At 45.3% G+C, this 15,747-nt stretch overlaps 1 protein-coding gene across 1 annotated transcript in view; it reads left to right on the forward strand.

The window, feature by feature from the left end:
• Positions 1–15,747, forward strand: part of PRPF19 (pre-mRNA processing factor 19) — a 498,552-nt gene that overhangs the window by 191,237 nt on the left and 291,568 nt on the right. The window contains exon 8 of the mRNA XM_073596965.1: positions 10,526–10,600. Within this exon, the coding sequence (XP_073453066.1) occupies positions 10,526–10,600 (75 nt within the window). The remainder of the gene's footprint in view (positions 1–10,525; positions 10,601–15,747) is intronic.

The following is a 15,747-nucleotide window of genomic DNA, read 5'->3' on the forward strand; positions in this document are numbered from 1 at the left end:
TTACAGCAGCAGAGGAAGATTGTCATTCGTCGGGAGCAATCGCGAGAGGCAAATCACTTATCAGATACGTGATTTTGCCTGCCCGTGCCATTCTGACGCAGTATATCTGCGTTAGGCGGTCGGCAAGTGGTTAAAGACATCTGTGCCACTTCATGCACAGATGTCTATTGAAGTCGCACCTGAAATCAGCAACAGTAGTGCAAGAACTACTTTTGCAAATCAGTACGGCGCCATAAAGTCGGCGTTGCACCATTTGGAACAGTGCCATTGCCGGCAATAGGCTGCTACTTGTCATGCGATTTGACCTGTCAAATCACTTGACAAATCGCTCCAATGTGAACGCGGGCTTAAGACATTGAGGTCTTCTTTAGTGTGGTCTGGTTGTGAGCAATAGTTTCTCCACACCTGTGGGACATAATTTCTCACAACCGGAATTTCAGAACTATCCAGGAAAAGGAAATTTTTGAACCAAGAATGATACTTCTATTTGACACATAAAATAACAGCCTAAATTTGGATATGGGTTTCCTTACCCATTATCCCACAGTTGTACGACCCTCTCTCTGTGACTATCATCCACCCCACCAAAGTCTCTAGCTCTCCCTCTAACTATGCTAGCTTCTTTACCATTGCCATGTACATTGATGTGTGTGTTTCTTTTTTCCTTTCCCTCACCAGGAGAAAATGGCCCGGCAGGAGGGATTCCCTGTCAACACTGTCTTCGTTGATGGGGGAATTGTGTGAATTTCTTTCCTGCAACCAGAGAAATTTGCACAGTCTATGGCCTACCTAAGTTGTCCTCACAGGGGATGGGAGTAACATCAGATACCTGGATGATGTCAAGAGGCTTTTCCTTTACCTCATAATGATGAGGGCATTGTCTGAAGTGAGATGCACACCCGTTTCTTAACACGCAAGTTTTAAAGGAGTTGATCTTAGATGGCGTGTTCATTGTATTCAAGCATACATTACCCGCTATTATCCAGCCTAGATCAAGTCTTTGTGCATATGGGGCATTTTCCGATCCACTGCTGGTGTACTGCATGTAATCTGAGAATGACTCTTCCCAGCAAGACTAGGATTTCAGCATTTATGTCCATTGGAGGAATCTCCATACCTAGGTGTCTTAAGCGGGGATGGTGATTATGCAGCTTCTGGAGTAGGATTTCTTCCCTGTTTGGTATTTGGTCACACAACTAATATTTGCAAGGGTATTGTCTTTGCCTTGATATAGGAGACCATGAACCCATCAGCCCTTCTGCCACAGGTTCTACACAACCAGAACAGATGTTGAGGGGATGTGGTGTTGCATATCTCTTTTTATGCCAAAGATCTCAAAGACTTTAGGTATAACCAGGGATCTGTTGTTCTGCTAATCTATTATGGCATACATCCTGGTAGCTTTCTCAGGTTAATCCTTCTCACAAAACAGCATTTGTGAATTAATCATTCTCCACAGACTTCAGTACATGAAGAAGAAATATTTGTTGTGTCTGGAGTATGACTTTGTTGCTCCCCACCATGATTTGAAGCAGGACTCTGTGTAGATGGCTGCTGTGGAGTAAGATGCATAGCAGTAAAATGTTTACTACTGTGCACTTGCTGACAACCTTACAATTTCTTTTAGCAAAGTGATCATACAGTAGAAGCCCAGCACCTATAGCATATTCCCTTGCGCAGAAACGCAAAATCTCCCTTCGTTCATGGGCAGCCTTTGCTCTAAGCCCACACCAAAATGGAAGCTCCACTTGTTTGCTCCCCCCCCCCTCCGGGAAGTAGGAACAAGTACGCGTCAAATACAAGTACTTGTTCCCCCTTCCCCCAAAAGGTGCCAAATGTGGCAACATTTGTCACCTTTCGGGAGGGGGAGGGATGGGTACCTGTTTTTGACGCGTACCTGTCCCCACTTGCGGGAGACCTGGCTCCGGTGAGGTCCCCCAGAAGTTCGGTCCCCCTCCTCCTTCCTCCGCGCCAGTTAGAAAGCATAGCATGCTTCGCACATGCGCGGTAGGAAAGCTGAAAGGCTTCACGGCTGGTTTCCCTTACCACGAATGGCAGCGGCAGAACCTGGAGCTCCGCTTTAAAGCAGAAGTAAACCCATCCATAAAACCGTTTAATTTCCGACACGAGACGGAAATGTAATGCTCCCATTGGTTGTGCTCTCAACCAAACTGTCAAACCATCCAATGGCTGGTGTCATAACTGATTACATGTGCAACATCATAGCAGTTGTAGATTAAACAGAGGCAAAGATGGCAGCTTCCTTGGCTGAAAACGATGGGGGGGGGTTACTTACACTCTAGGAGGTGAGGTTTTTTGTGAATATGGCACTGACTATTAGGATTTTTATCTCCTATCTCCCAAATCACTCTGACCAGGAAAGGATACAGGAGGTGAGATGTCTGTCTTTATAGCAGATACTGCTCTAAGTCTTTGATTTTAACTGCTTTGTCATCATACCTTGATGATGATGAAGCAGGCAAGATGGATTCATTGACGCTGAAACTTGGATAATTTTTTGTTCAGGCTTGTTCACTGATGAACCCGCAAAAATATGAGAATGGAGGAAAAACTGTATATTATCGGCTTTTATTTTGAGCCTTGTGGTAATTTCTTGTGCAGGTTCTATGGCAGATTATAAACCACTGAACTCCATGAGCAGTTTTTAGGTAGCTTAGCCCAGGTAGACAAAGGTCTGTCTTTGCCAACTCTAGCTCCATGAGGAGGTCACTTAGTTCTTGAAGCTTGCGATGATCTTTGTTACATATTTTTGGAAAGATTTGCAGTCTCTTGAATAGAGTGTTTTCTATGGCTTCAGAGCTACCATAGGTTTGCTCAAGTCTTGGCCATGCAGCAGCAAGACCTGCATCTGGGTAGTCAACATGTACTGCATGTTGCTGACCTAGTCTTTTAACACGATCTGGGGGGGGGGGTTGCACAGCACGTCCCAGCTGCTGCGGTGTAGCCCAGGCACCAGGACACAATTTCTATTCGCCATTGCAACCTGGTGCCTGGTTTTTGTCGAGCCCTGGGACACATAGGCAACAGGCTGTAGGAATTCTATCATGTTTTGACTATTCTGACTCCAGCTGTTGTATTATTGAGACTTATCCCTTGCCAAGACCTTGATGCCTGGCCTGTATTAGCAAATACAATCACAACAGACAGTCTTTATTACATAACTGAACCAAATATCTTTCCTCATCCACGATGATCTTTATTGAATGTAGCAGGTTACAGCAGACAACAGGATGTGGCTGATGATTGGAAAGGCGGTATTTGCAGGTCAAAACTTAGTAATGCGTTCCCCTATGCGAGCAGATTAATATGTGGCCGTGAGATGAGCAGCCATTTTTATGCCATAAAGACCATGTAAGAAGAAAGGGCAAATAAATCATAAAATGAGAGGAAACCCAGAAGATGATGGTGCAATAACCAAAATGACCACAAGATCTGGTCTCCCACAGTACACAACATGGAAATGCTATCATTTTAGTAAATATAAACTGCTAAATACCTTTTCTCATCAGCAGAATATAGCAGTCCTGTGACTTCTATCTGTGTCTGGTTAAAGCTTGTAGGAGTTTTGTTTCTCCCACGAATGTCCTATAAGGATGCAGGTCCCCTTACCTTCTGTCTGGACAGTGCTGGATTGGCCCTGTGCTGATCACATGCACTCTCCCAAGGAAAAAAAAACTCTAGCAATACACACCAAACTGAGCATGTGCAGACTGACTCCACTAACTCAGTCTTATCCGGAGATGTTTTGGGGACAGTGCAAGAAAAGGAGGATCTGTGCATACAGGATCAAACAGCCTTTTTACACAATGGAGAGGATTACCCCTTAGGTTCCACAGTGAGTATAACAAGCATACTTTACTTCATATACAGAGACTGATTTTACTGTTGTGGGTTTAGCAACACTTAAACTATATACAAATAAGCCTTTTCCACAACTCTTTTTCACCTCATTGGTATTGGCCTTCATTCCCTCTGCCCTGCTTCAAAACTTGCCCAGGAAAGTTCCCCACACTGCTTGGATATTGTCAGGGTTTTTTTTTTTTTTTTTCCCCTCTCGTAGTGGACATCTCGTCTCCTGTTCCATTGCCAGATGGATCAGACAGCTTATTTCAGGATCTACACCTTTTTAAGGAAAAGCTTCCTCCCTTCTCTATCAGAATGCATTCCACTAGGTCTCTTGGTGTCAGTTGGGATTTTAGCATCAAATGTTTGTATTACAGATTTGCAAGGCTGCCACCTGTTCATCAATCTGTTCACATGTTCTCAAGGTTTTATAGGTGGATGTTTTAGTCTCGGCTGATGTGAGCTTAAGCCTCAAAGTGCTTCAGACTGTGTCATCTGAGTGTTCAGGTTCCTCAACCCTTGGATTGGTGGGTCTGTCAGCAGCTATGTTGTTGCCAACCCTTATGTTTAGTGCTTTGGAACATCCAATGGTGTATGAATACAAGCCCGGTGTCCTGTACTGTATGATTCAGAAAATGTAAATTTCTGATCTTAAAGATACCTTACAGGACACAGACCCCTCCCCTCTGTGTTCTCTGGTTACTCCTTTATTGCTATAATAAAAAGTATCACTGAGTGGGTGTGGAGTTTTAAGTGTGCATTAGCGGTGGATTTTGCCAGTGTCCAATAACCTGACGGTAACATGCATATAATTTATGGTCTATAAATACAAGCCCTCCATCCTGTACTGTACTCAAAGATCAGGAATTTAAAGGAAAGTCAAAATACCCCAAAAATTATGTGTATGACAATCAGCCCCACCCTAATTCTTGCTAAGTGCAAAAATAGTATAACCCTGTCCATATATGTAATCAAATATTGCAGCTGCTGTACACTCTTAAGTGGATTCACTTCAAATACATTTGTGTATATATAGTGCAGCGCTACTATAATGGTAAGTCTAATACCATACCTTGTGCAAATAATAATCAGTCATTGCAATATCACATAACAAAAAAAGTCCTTATTGTAAACACAATTCTTGATTGCTGTGATTTTCTGTGATATTCTATCACCGCATTGCTTTTCTTTAAACACTGTATACTTTTGCACACCTCCACCGGCTATTTTACCTGCTCACCTCAAGAATGAGTCAGGCAGACTCAAACATAACTCCTTGTCTTTGACTCTTCAATGATCTCTCCCTTCTACTATGGATCAGCTGTTCACCTTTCGCCCTCTTGTAGTTCCAGCTACTCCCAATGTGCTTCACATGTATATGCAAGGGTTGATCTCTCATACAAACAGCCTCTCTCCTTAAACTCTCCTCCTAAGTACTCGTTTCCAGTGTCATGTAATTACAAACATAAGCAAACATTGTGCTCTGTTTTTTTTAAATTTTATTAAAAAAAAACCCGCTTAAAAAGAGGACACTTACAAGATAAAAAACACTTGTAGGTGTGTATAATAAGAGCGTGGTCCATTCATTTGTTTTATTATGAGTATCAAGAATTCATTCATTTTAAATAGATATGTTTATATTGTCAGAATTAAGTAGCGTTGCATAATAAGTATTGTTGAATTTATCTTTTCTCTTTCGTTCATTGACGGACACAGCTCCATTCTCTTGACCATAGGGTTATATCTTCTTCCTTTCAGGAGAGACTAGGCAGAACATGCATTGCACGTGAAAAAAACAGAACTATACAGGATGCTAGGATGCTGCAGACTAGCGATGTGTGTACCTGGGCAGGGGTCCTCCGGGGGGGGGGGGCTCTTATCCCTGATGGGGGGCTGTGCTGGCTGTCTGTGTCCCTGATAGTTTGTTTCTGGGTGTCTGTGGGCTTCTGTGTGCTGCCACCAGAGCGCTATTTGGCGCCATTATCTAGGTACATCCCTGTGTACAGTTGTGATGTCAGTCATTTTCGTTAGCCCTGTGAAAAACGTGGGTGGCGGCCATTTTTTACCGGAGCTCCTATGTACAGGATGCCCGGTGGCCATTTTCTTGTAGCCTGGCGAGCTTTTTCTCCACACAGCGCTGTTCCCGTTCCAGGACACCTGTGCATTCTCACAGGATACAGCCAGCAGCATGGCACAGCTCTCGGTCAGGGTGGTGAGTCCTGTGGTGGGAACCCCTCAGTCTGTAGCAGCTAGGAGGGTGGCACTATACACCTTGTCCCAAGTCTCCAAGGGTGGCAGACAGGAAGGGTCAGCATGGCCTCAGAACCTGGTATTTCTTCCCCAGATCTCCCTGCAATTGCAACCGGCTCACCTGCAAATAGTGCTGTGCCTTTGTACGCCTCGTCAGGGGTCATTGAATCATTCGTTGCTAGGGTGGAGACGGTGTGCGGGCGCAAGGGGGGTAAGAAACGGGCCCCCCCCTCCTTTGGGGAGAGCTCTGATTCAGACTCGGGCCCCGATTCAGACTTGGTGATTGGCGGCCCCTGTTCTCATGTGTCAGAGGACGCTGGCCAGGACCGATTGGACAGTGAGGATGCTTCCGGGTCCGCGCAGGAAAAAGCACTGGTTGGAGCACTTATCACTGCTGTGCATTATACCCTGAAAATACAGGATGCGGCAGGATCCTCTGCCGAGGTGGTGGTCCCTTTTGGGTCCAGTAAGCCAGCCCGTACACCTAAGGTGTTTCCGTATCTGACTTGCTTTGATAAGTTCATATACAAGGAATGGGGTAGCCCGCAATGGACCTTTTCGGTCCCAAAACGAATGGCGGTGCGTTACCCCTTTTGAGGAGAGCCGCCTTTAAAAAATGGTCGGCTTCCTTCTAGACACGTATCGGCCAATCAAGGAAGGCCTGTGATTGGCCGATACGCGTCTAGAAGGGAGGAGCTGATAGTCACATCCAGCCAAGCACTGTGCATGTGGACACGGTGGTGCTACTCTGGAGGTTTTTATGTGATTTTAAAGTTTTTATTTTGTAAGTGCAACTTGTCTCTTTGGGGGCTTTGAATAAATTTGTATACAGAGAACACTATGGTCTCTATACTTATTATTCACATGTCCTAAACTCATGGAATCTTGAGCCAAGCTGGGAGATGATCCGCTTCTTTGGATATTAATGAGCTGGGTTACCATTAAGAAAAGAGCCATCTGGATTACCCACCATTGATTGGGAAGAGGAAGTGAGAGCAAAGGGCTTGTGGGGAGATCCGCATATGAGTTTTGACTCATCTGGGAGGTGAGCGCACATTTTTACTGGTGGTGGTGTGCACTCCTTTTGAGGACGAACAATCACTGTGGTGGAATTGTGTGGATAGACTGATCACATGAAGAGTTTTTCATGTTTTATTTCTTCATTTTTTCATTTTATGGACTATTCATTTATATGTAGGATTTATTTATTTTAGAGATTTGCATTTTAAATGTATAATTTTACACATAGCGCTACATTTATTATTTAATACCCATACTCCTGTCTCGCCGGGAGGACCTGTTTGGGGCAGTAAGGGACCTGCTCAGCCGCGGGGTGATAGTGCCTGTTCCAGAAACAGAAAGGTTTCAGGGATTTTATTCCAATCTGTTTGTTTTTCCCCAAAAAGCAAGGGGTATGTCCAATCCTGGACCTAAAAGCCCTCAATTGCTTTATGAAAGTACAGAGGTTCAGAATGTAATCAGTTCGCTCCGTAGTCATTGCACTCAAACAGGGGGACTCTCTGGTATATCCAGGAGGCGTACCTGCACATACCCATATGCTTTAGGCATCGGAGGTTTCTGCGATTTACAGTAGGGGAAGACCACTACCAGTTTGTGGCTCTCCCTTTTGGTCTGGCTTCAGCACCCCGAGTCTTTACCAAGGTATTGGCTCCAATTTTGGCGTTGTTGCGACAACATGGGATCTCTATCGTGGGTTACCTAGAAGATCTCCTCCTGAGAGCAGCTTCCGCCTCAGAATTGAGGGAGGATGGGGCGAACACCATGCACACTCTACAAGAGTTTGGGTGGGTGTTGAACCTCAAGAAGTCGGTGCTAGTGCCGACTCAATGTCTGGAGTACCTAGGCTTACTGCTGGACGCCATGGAAGCCAGAGTTTCTCCCTTCAGACAAGCTGCAGACTCTCAGGACCGCGGTGAAGCGGTTAAGGAGCCGCAGGTGGTCATCGCTGCGTTTCTGCATGCGAGTTCTGGTCCTTATGGTGGCTTCCTTCGAGGCGGTACAGTACGCCCAATTTCACACCAGAGTCTTGCGGAGGGAGATATTGTCAAAATGGGACAAATCTCCGTTATCCCTGGATCGACAGATTCGGGTGAGCCAGTTAGGGACTCTCTGGTGGCTGAGATCGCCAGCCCTTCGGTCCGGGAAATTGTTCCTACCTCTTCATTGGAAGGTGATCACAACGGACGCCAGTCTGACCGGCTGGGGTGGGGTATTGGGAGTACAATCGACACAGGGCCTCTGGTCGAGGGAGGAATCCCAGTTACCGATCAATGTGCTCGAGCTTCGAGTGATCAGGCTATGCCTCTCCACATGGTCTATGAGACTACAAGGATGTCCGATCAGGATCCAGTCAGGCAACGCCATGGCGGTGGCATATGTCAACCATCAAGGAGGAACCAGAAGCTCGGCCGCAGCACTGGAGGTCGTTCACATCCTTCGGTGGGCAGAGCGACATTTATCGGCTTGTCGGCCATATACATCCCGGGAGTAGAAAACTGGCAGGCGGACTATCTAAGTCAGATGCTGGACCCAGGAGAATGGGCTCTGCATCTGGAGGTGTTCAGGCTTTTTTGCCTGCGGTAGGGCACACCAGATGTGGACCTTCTGGCCTCTCGGCTCAATCGAAAGGTGCGGAGGTTCGTGTCCAGGACAAGAGTCAGATGCGTTGGTGGCTCCACGGGATCAGTACCAGTTCAATAAAGCTTTTCCTCCACTTAAACTGTTACCAGGTCTGCTCCGCAGAGTGGAGGCAAGGGGATCCCAGTCATACCGATTGCCCCGGTGTCCTTGGTACGCTGACCTGATACGCCTGGCGGCAGATTCTCCTAGGTGGTTGCAGGTGCGGGAGGACCTCCTATCACAAGGTCCGATACTTCATCCTGCTTTACCGTCGCTGGCTTTAACGGCGTGGCTGTTGAAAGCCAGGTGCTAAGGAACCAAGGTCTGTCGGACTCGGTCATTTCCACTATGCTGAGGGCAAGGAAATCTTCCCGGAAGATATATCATCGTACATGGAAGGCTTATATCTCCATGTGTGAGGAGATGGGGTGGCGCCCACGTACTTATTCGGTGGCTAGAGTCCTGCTGTTCTTACAGCGAGGAGTGGACCAGAAGTTGGCCTTGAGCACTGTTAAGGGACAGGTTTCAGCTTTGGCTGTTTTTTTTTCCAACGACCCCTGGCGTCTCACTCGTTACGCACTTTTGTGCAAGTGGTTTGGCATGTAGTTTCTCTGGTGCGTCCACCTCTACCTCTGTGGGATCTGAACCTGGTGCTATCGGCGCTTCAGAAACCGCAGGTTCCCACCCCTCGTTATGCCACTGCTTGGGGACGTCCCTACGGCCAAGAGAATGGAGCTGTGTCCGTCAATGAACAAAAACAAAATAGGATTTTTGTACTCACCGTAAAATCCTTTTCTCTGGAGCTCATTGACGTACTGAGCTGCAGGAGGCAGGCTGAGGGGTTATATTAGAGGGACCGCCCCCTGGGTGGAACTGTATAGTTCTGTTTTTTTTCACATGCAATGCATGTTCTGCCTAGTCTCTTCTGAAAGGAGGAAGATATAACCCTACGGTCAAGAGAATGGAGCTGTCCGTCAATGAACTCCAGAGAAAAGGATTTTGCGGTGAGTACAAAAATCCTATTTGTACACCGGGTGATCTCTGCGGCAGTTCAGCAGAGTGATGCAGAAAGAATTTGTCTGATTAGCTGTAGATACCACGCTATTTTGTATGTTTCATATGTCTCATATGTTTGTATGCGAGATCAACCCTTTATCCATGCGAAGCACATTGGGAGCAGCTGGAACTACAAGAGGACGAAAAGTGAACAACTGATCCATAGTAGAAGGGAGAGATTATTGAAGAGTCAAAGACAAGGCGTTATGTTTGAGTCTGCCTGACTCATTCTTGAGGTGAGCAGGTAAAATAGCCGGTGAAGGTGTACACAAGTATACAGTGTTTAAAGAAAAGCACGGTGGTGATAGAATATCACAGCAATCCAAGAATTGTTTATAATAAGGACTTTTTTTGTTATGCATGATATTGCAATGACTGATTATATTTATTATTTGCACAAGGTGTGGTATTAGTTACCATTATAGTAGCGCTGCACTATATATACTTATATACACAAAGTCAAAATACTCATTTATTGTTTTTCTATAACCTTTTATCTACTTTTCTATAGGTTTTTTTTTTTTTGCCTTTTTTTAGATGTGAATGAAAACTGTTATGATGTAATGTAGTTGTGTCCTTTAAATGTTATGTCATGTTTATGCTGTAGTTCTGCCCTTTTTATGTTATAAACGTTATAGAACTTTTTGTGTATGTATTGCATATAAAAATAAAATATGTTTATGTTTAAAATTTACTGTGATTTGTTCCTCTGTAGCGTGGCAAAACTGTTCCAGAAGATCTGGTAAAACCAGAAGAACTCAGCAAGTATCACCAAGTTTCCTCCCATGTGGTAAGAACCTACAGTTTATCAAGCTTTCAATTTTGTATCACGTAATCGGGTACATTTAATAGTGGGCTGACAAATCAGAACATTTTTGTGTATAGTATGGTGTCAGCCTTGCCCAGTTGTATTTTTCTAATTTACAGAATCTCTTTCCACTTATCTCCACAGCATATAGGGGCTGAATACAAGAATCTGGTAGGCCAGCTTAGGGCAACCCCTCCTAGATTCAGCTAGTGTCCTAGAGGATTGATGTCTTCAACTCTTAAAAGAAATATATAAAAAAAAAATCCCTCTTCAATATTCTAGATTCCTGGTATATAACTGCTTGAGCTAATCACATGGAGATCTGAATCTGGATCAGCCTTTCCTAAAGCCTCGTACACACTATTCGTTTTTTTCCAATCAACCCAGCAGAGAACTGTTAGCTCCGATCTCCCCTGCTGAGCTGTTGTGTTCTGACAGGGGATGGCCCCACTCGCCAGAACACTCCTATCGGCGCACTCAGCGATTGGCTGAGAGCGCTGTTCGTGAGCAGGTCGGCTGCTGGTTTTCCAGAATGCTCGTCTGACAGGAGCCGGCTAAACATCCGGCTTCTGTCGGACAGGGTTCCATGCACATGGTCGAATGTTGGCCGGTGTTTATTGAACCGGCCGATGTCAGCCGGCATTCGGCCTGTGTGTACGGGGCTTAAAGTGATACTAAAGTCTCGGTTTTTTTTTTTTTTTTTGCTTAAAAATAACAAACGTGTTATTCTTAAATCATCTGTGCAGTGGTTTTGCTCAGAGCAGTCCAGATCTTCCTCTTCTCAGGTCCCTCTTCGGTGCTCCTTGCCCCCTCCCTCCTGACAAGTGCCCCCACAGCAAGCAGCTTGCTATGGGGGAACCTGAGCTGCAGCTCGGTCTCTCCATTCAGACATGGAACCGTGGCTAGGCCCCGCCCCCTTTCTCTCTCCTCATTGGCTCAATGACTTTGACAGCCTAGGGGAGCCAATGGCGCTCCGCTGCTGTCTCAGCCAATGACGAGGGAGAGTCCCGGGCATCCGAGTCTCTCGTGCAACATCGCTGGATAGAGATGCTCAGGTAAGTATTAGGGGGGCTGAGGGGCGCTGCTGTACACTTTTTTTTTTTTTTTTTTAATGCATTAAGATAAAAAAATCTTCTGCCTTTACAACCACTTTAAGCCTAGCTTTGGAACACTTGTACCCTGACCGAGACAAAATTTTTAACAAACAATACACTCACCACTGCTCAACCCCCGGTATCCTCAGTTAAAAGTGCAGACAGTGCTCGCAACCTGCTCCTGTTTGCCATCCACCATAAAATGAAGGTAATAGGTCTGCACACTTCCTTGGACTTGCAAGGTTTCCAATCCCAACACTTACTCTTTGTGACAATCCCAGTTTGCAATGACTAGAGATGGGAAGGCCTGAAAATAAAAAAACTGAAAAATTGGGAAACAAATTGGGTTCCTTGACAGACTCAGCCTCTCCATATTCTTGACCAGACAGGGTTTCTTAATGCCACCTACAGGAGTAGGACACTAGGCAGGAAAAGCTTGGAAATGGGCTTTCTCTCTAGGCATAAAACTCCCTCTTTGCCATAGGCAATACAGTTTTTTTGCCTTGTGATCATGGAAATGGGTTCCCCGCTGGGACTTCTGATGCCACAGATCCCCCCCCCCCCCCCCTTACGTTTTTCTTTTTGGGTTTCTAAGGAGATCTGCTATCCACAGACAGGCTGGATGATCTAGACACCAGTGGTCTCCCCATCCTGGACAGGGGCAGGCCAGCAAGTTAAATGCCTCACAGGCACACACATGACTGAGCGCCGGAGTCCCTGGAGTGGTTGGTCCTGTGGGGTCTCCTCTTCCCCCATAGTTTGTGTTCCTCCCTGTCTCACCCCTTTGTCTATGCCCCCTCCTGGCTACAGGTCTGTCCGGAGTTGCCTGGTGTCTCTGGGCGGAGGAGGTCTGGGCGCCACCTATTTGGTGGGGGCTCCTTCAGCATGCTTTTCCTCGGGGGGAGGGGCTACCGATGTTTCTCCTCTGGGACCACCATGTAGTTCTAAATAGGCTAATTGCCATGTTTTTGAAACCAAGGCAGCAATGTTTTTGTTGATTCTGGTGGCCATATTGCTGGAGCCAGGTTGGGTAGCCATTTTGCGGGTGACCAAGCCCATGAACTTACTGTGGGGGCTGGCTGGACCAGTTGGCAGCCATGTCTTGGTAGCCAAATGTGGCGGACATCTTGCTTTTCAGAGAGAGAGAGAGAGACTCTTTTTTGCCACCTTCTTTAAAATCCTTAAACGATACCCTTTTTAACACATATGTTTATAGGAGGAGATTTTAACCTTGTGGCCCACCCCCAGACGGATAGAAGCACTGCTTCCTGTCTCAGTGCAGCTTTCCCCAAATCAATGTCCAAAACACTACAGTCTTTCCAATTATCTGATGCATGGTGATCGCATAATATAGGTGCAAAGGACTTCACCTTTTATTCTCACCCCCATAATTCCTTTGCCATCTTACATCTTTTGCACCCCTATTATCCTGGCCTGCTATCCATCTCTGCCCTTGGTCTGACCATAACATGGTTACCATTTCTACTTCTCTAATTGGCTTGTCAGACACCACCTACGCTTGGCGATTAAACGATTCTCTGCTTACAGACCCTATTACACGCCAAGAAATCTCTACTGCAATCCAAAAATGCTTCACCTTAAATGCCACTCAGGACATATTCCCTAGTAATCTATGGGTTGCTCATAAGGCGGTTTTGAGGGACCGTCTCATTGGTAAAGCCTCAAGGAAAGCAAAGAACGCTGGCAACAAATCTATGCATTAACCACTGCAGTAGACAAACTACACAAAGTACAAATGAACCCGACAATATCCAACAAACGACTGGTAGCTCAGAAGAGGTTAGAGTTAGATACCCTGTTATCAGCCAAAACTGAAAAGTCCCTCTGATGGTCCAAAGCCAAATTTTTCATACATAGCAATACAGCATCCTCCATGTTCGCCCGTAAACTCAATCAGACCCTGCACCACCACCAAACCCCCCCCCCCATCTATACAAACTACGCAATTCTTCAGGTAATATGGTTTCACACCCCAAAGAGGTCCTGAATATTTTTGAAAGCTACTACTCCAAACTACTTACCCACCCACCCCCTTTCCCTTCCCAGTCCTCTCACGACTGTCTAACCTCCCTTCCCCTACCCTCCCTATCAACCCTACAAATTGAATCCCTCAATGCACCCTTTACAGAGGAAGAACTGCTGGGTGTAATTAAATCCCTAAAACGCTCGGTAGCTCCAGGCCCAGATGGGTTTACTGCTAGTTACTACAAGCGCTACTCCTCCATCCTAATTCAACTCTTAACCACTATGTTCAATAAAGTTCTCAAAGGAGCACGTTTCCCGACTGAAATGACCCTGGCCAACATGTCCCTACTTCCCAAACCCCTTAAGGACCACTCGCTCCCACAAAACTACAGACCGATATCGGTCATTAACAATGATCTTAAAATCTTTAGTCGCGCTCTGGTTGATATACTGGCTAACATTGTCGACTCTGACCTCTTCTGACCTACCAGGATTCATTCCAAATAGGCTTAACACAGACAATATCCATTTGACTTTGAATGTTCTCCAAGATGCTAATCTACACAAAAAACAAGTCCTTCTACTGAGCCTGGACATTAATAAGTCTTTTGATGGTGTACTCTGGCCTTACTTATTCTCAGTCCTACAACGTATGGGCTTTAAAGATGGATTTCTAATGGGTATACAAGCCCTGTACCACCATCATAAAACTAGAATTAAATTGCCGGGATGCAACTCTGGGTTATTCACACTGGGCAGAGGCACTCGTCAGGGATGCCCCCTGTCACCTTTATTGTTCGCCCTAGCCTTGGAACCTCTAGCAACCGCTATTAAACACCCAGAGATATCCAATGACATCCTCCCACTTTAAACTCTGCATGTATGCGGATGATATGCTCTTTTTGACCCAACCCCAAATCTCCCTACACAATTTATTCATCATATTATCTAAATTTGCTTCCATCTCTGGACTTGCGGTAAATGTGACAATCTACTGTACTCCCCATTCGTTTACCCTCTGCTCAGTGTGAGACACTCTGGGGGTACTTCCCATTCCAATGGTCAACCGACAAAATTCCCAATCTTGGCATCTACATTGCACCACAATGGTCTTCATTCTTTACTACGAACTATCCAGCATGTGTCCCGACTTCGAGGCTTGCTTAAAATCTGGAGCTTCTACCGCATTTCGTTTTTGGGGAATTTTTATAGTACTGATCGTGGTAAAAATGACAAAATAGTGTCAAGTGTCCGATGTGTCCACCATAATGTCGGTCACAATAAAAATCGCAGATCGCCGCCATTATTAATAAAAAAAATAATAATAAAAATGCCATAAAAGGATCCCCTATTTTGTAGACGCTATAACTTTTGCACAAACCAATCAATATACGCTTATTGCAATTTTTTTTTTTTTTTTTTTTTTTTTCCCCAAAAAATATGCAGAGTACATATTGGCCTAAACCTGAGGAAAAAAGTTATATATATTTGGGGGGATATTTATTATAGCAAAAAGTAAAAAATATTGCTTTTTTTTTCTTTCAATATTGTCGCTCTTTTTTTGTTTATAGCGCAAAAAATAACCGCAGAGGTGATCAAATACCACCAAAAGAAAGCTCTATTTGTGGGAAAAAAAAGGACGACAATTTTGTTTGGATGCAACATCGCACGACCGCGCAATTGTCAAAGCGACGCAGTGCCGAATCGTAAAAAGTGCTCTGGTCAGGGAGGGGGGTAAAATCTTCCGGGGCTGAAGCGGGTAAGCGCATATTTTGGGATTGTGGGATACTCTCTCCAGTGTGGAGGAAAGTGACTGCTGTAGCTTATGCGATATCTGGCACTCTACCCTGCAGCTCACAGTTTCAATGTGTCTGCTTGGAGCATCAATCCCAGGTATCTTCCGTAAGAAGGAATGTCTTGTATAGACTATCTGCATATCCACCTTGTGAGCCATTGCTCTGCATTGGAAGACCCCCGCAGTACTCCTATCCTCCATTCTGCACAGAATAGATACTGTTATGGTAATGGAGAGGATTTTGTATACTCTGC

The sequence above is a fragment of the Aquarana catesbeiana genome, linkage group LG08, assembly GCF_042186555.1.
Source record: "Aquarana catesbeiana isolate 2022-GZ linkage group LG08, ASM4218655v1, whole genome shotgun sequence".
In the NCBI taxonomy this organism is placed as follows: domain Eukaryota; kingdom Metazoa; phylum Chordata; class Amphibia; order Anura; family Ranidae; genus Aquarana; species Aquarana catesbeiana.